The sequence below is a fragment of the Austrofundulus limnaeus genome, unplaced genomic scaffold, assembly GCF_001266775.1.
Source record: "Austrofundulus limnaeus strain Quisiro unplaced genomic scaffold, Austrofundulus_limnaeus-1.0 Scaffold16, whole genome shotgun sequence".
Taxonomy (NCBI): Eukaryota; Metazoa; Chordata; class Actinopteri; order Cyprinodontiformes; family Rivulidae; genus Austrofundulus; species Austrofundulus limnaeus.
This window is the reverse complement of record NW_013952418.1, coordinates 3,469,112-3,470,464: the sequence shown is the minus strand read 5'-3', so window position 1 is coordinate 3,470,464 and position 1,353 is coordinate 3,469,112. Positions and strand designations below refer to the sequence as shown.

Here is a 1,353-nt window from a genome sequence, read left to right as displayed (position 1 = left end):
CTGGTGAAAATTTCATGTCATTAGCTCCTCTAGTAATATATTTACTGAGAGAAATGGTGACGTGTTCAATACTTATTTTACCCGCTGTATATATTTAAAGTTCACAGGAGAGGATGTAAAAGATGGCAGGTTGGCGTTCCTGGACTGTGATGTCTCAGTTTCGGATGGAGGACGGTTAGAAACTGACGTGTATCGCAAACCCACCCATACAGACCATACTTATTTTACCCGCTGTATCCATGATTACTAGTATTTCATGAGAAATTTTGCTAACAAATAGACAAACAAACACAATAACAAACACAAGCACACACATGAACACCCACCTTTCATGGTGGCCATAAATGATGTCATTGTTTTGTCTGTTTAATTAGGAAAACCAACTCGTGCAAAACTCCAAACTGCTGTTAGAGTTTTACATATTTTCTCTCACGATCCTCTCAGGTTATTTTATCGATTGAAGAAGGTTATCGGCTACCAGCTCCAGTTGGCTGTCCGGTGATCCTGCACCAGCTGATGCTGCACTGCTGGCAGAAGGAGGCCGGCCAACGGCCACACTTCAACGACATTCTGTCTTTTCTCGACAAACTCATCATTAATCCCAGCAGTATGCTGACACTTGTCAATGATGCTATGAGGTGAGTTACTCTCTGAAGACTTAGGCTAGCTAAAAGCAGCAAAAGATTAGCTAGTAGAAAAAAGCTAGCCAAAAGCTGACTTATCAAAAGCTACCTAAAAGCAAAAGTAGTAAAATGTTATCTAAAAGCTATTATCGAAAGGCTACCTAAAAGCTAAAGTTGTAAAAGGTTACCTAAAGCTGACGTTTCAAAGGGCTACCTAAATGGGAAGTAGTAAATGTTAGCTAAAGTAGATAAAGGTTAAGATGACTTATCAAAAGGCTACCTAAACGCTAAAGTAGTAAACTTTAGCTAAAGTAGATAAAGGTTAGCTAAAAGATGACTTATCAAAAGGCTACTTAAACGCTAAAGTAGTAAACGTTAGATAAAGTAGCTAAAGGTTAGCTGAAAGCTGACTTATCAAAAGGCTACCTACAAGCTAAAGTAATGAAAGGTTAGCTAAATTAGCAAAAGGTTAGCTAAAAGCTGACTTATGCAAAGCCTACCTAAAAACTAAAGTAGTAAAAGGTTAGCTAAAAGCTTACTTTTCAAAAGGCTACCTAAAAGCTTAAATAGTAAAAGGTTAGGTAAAGTAGCGACAGGTTAGCTAAAAGCTGACTTATCAAAAGGCTACCTAAAAGCTAAAGTTGTAAAAGGTTACCTAAAAGCTGACGTTTCAAAGGCTACCTAAATGGAAAGTAGTAAATGTTAGCTAAAGTAGCAAAAGGTTAGCTAA

General features: G+C 37.6%; 1 protein-coding gene across 2 annotated transcripts in view; it reads left to right on the top strand.

Annotated features, from left to right (window-relative positions):
- The window catches only part of LOC106513986 (ephrin type-A receptor 6), an 82,291-nt gene that overhangs the window by 78,159 nt on the left and 2,779 nt on the right, over positions 1-1,353 (top strand). For both annotated transcript variants that reach the window (XM_014003055.1, XM_014003054.1), the window contains one exon: positions 445-638. In XM_014003055.1, coding sequence (XP_013858509.1) covers positions 445-638 — 194 coding nt within the window. The remainder of the gene's footprint in view (positions 1-444; positions 639-1,353) is intronic.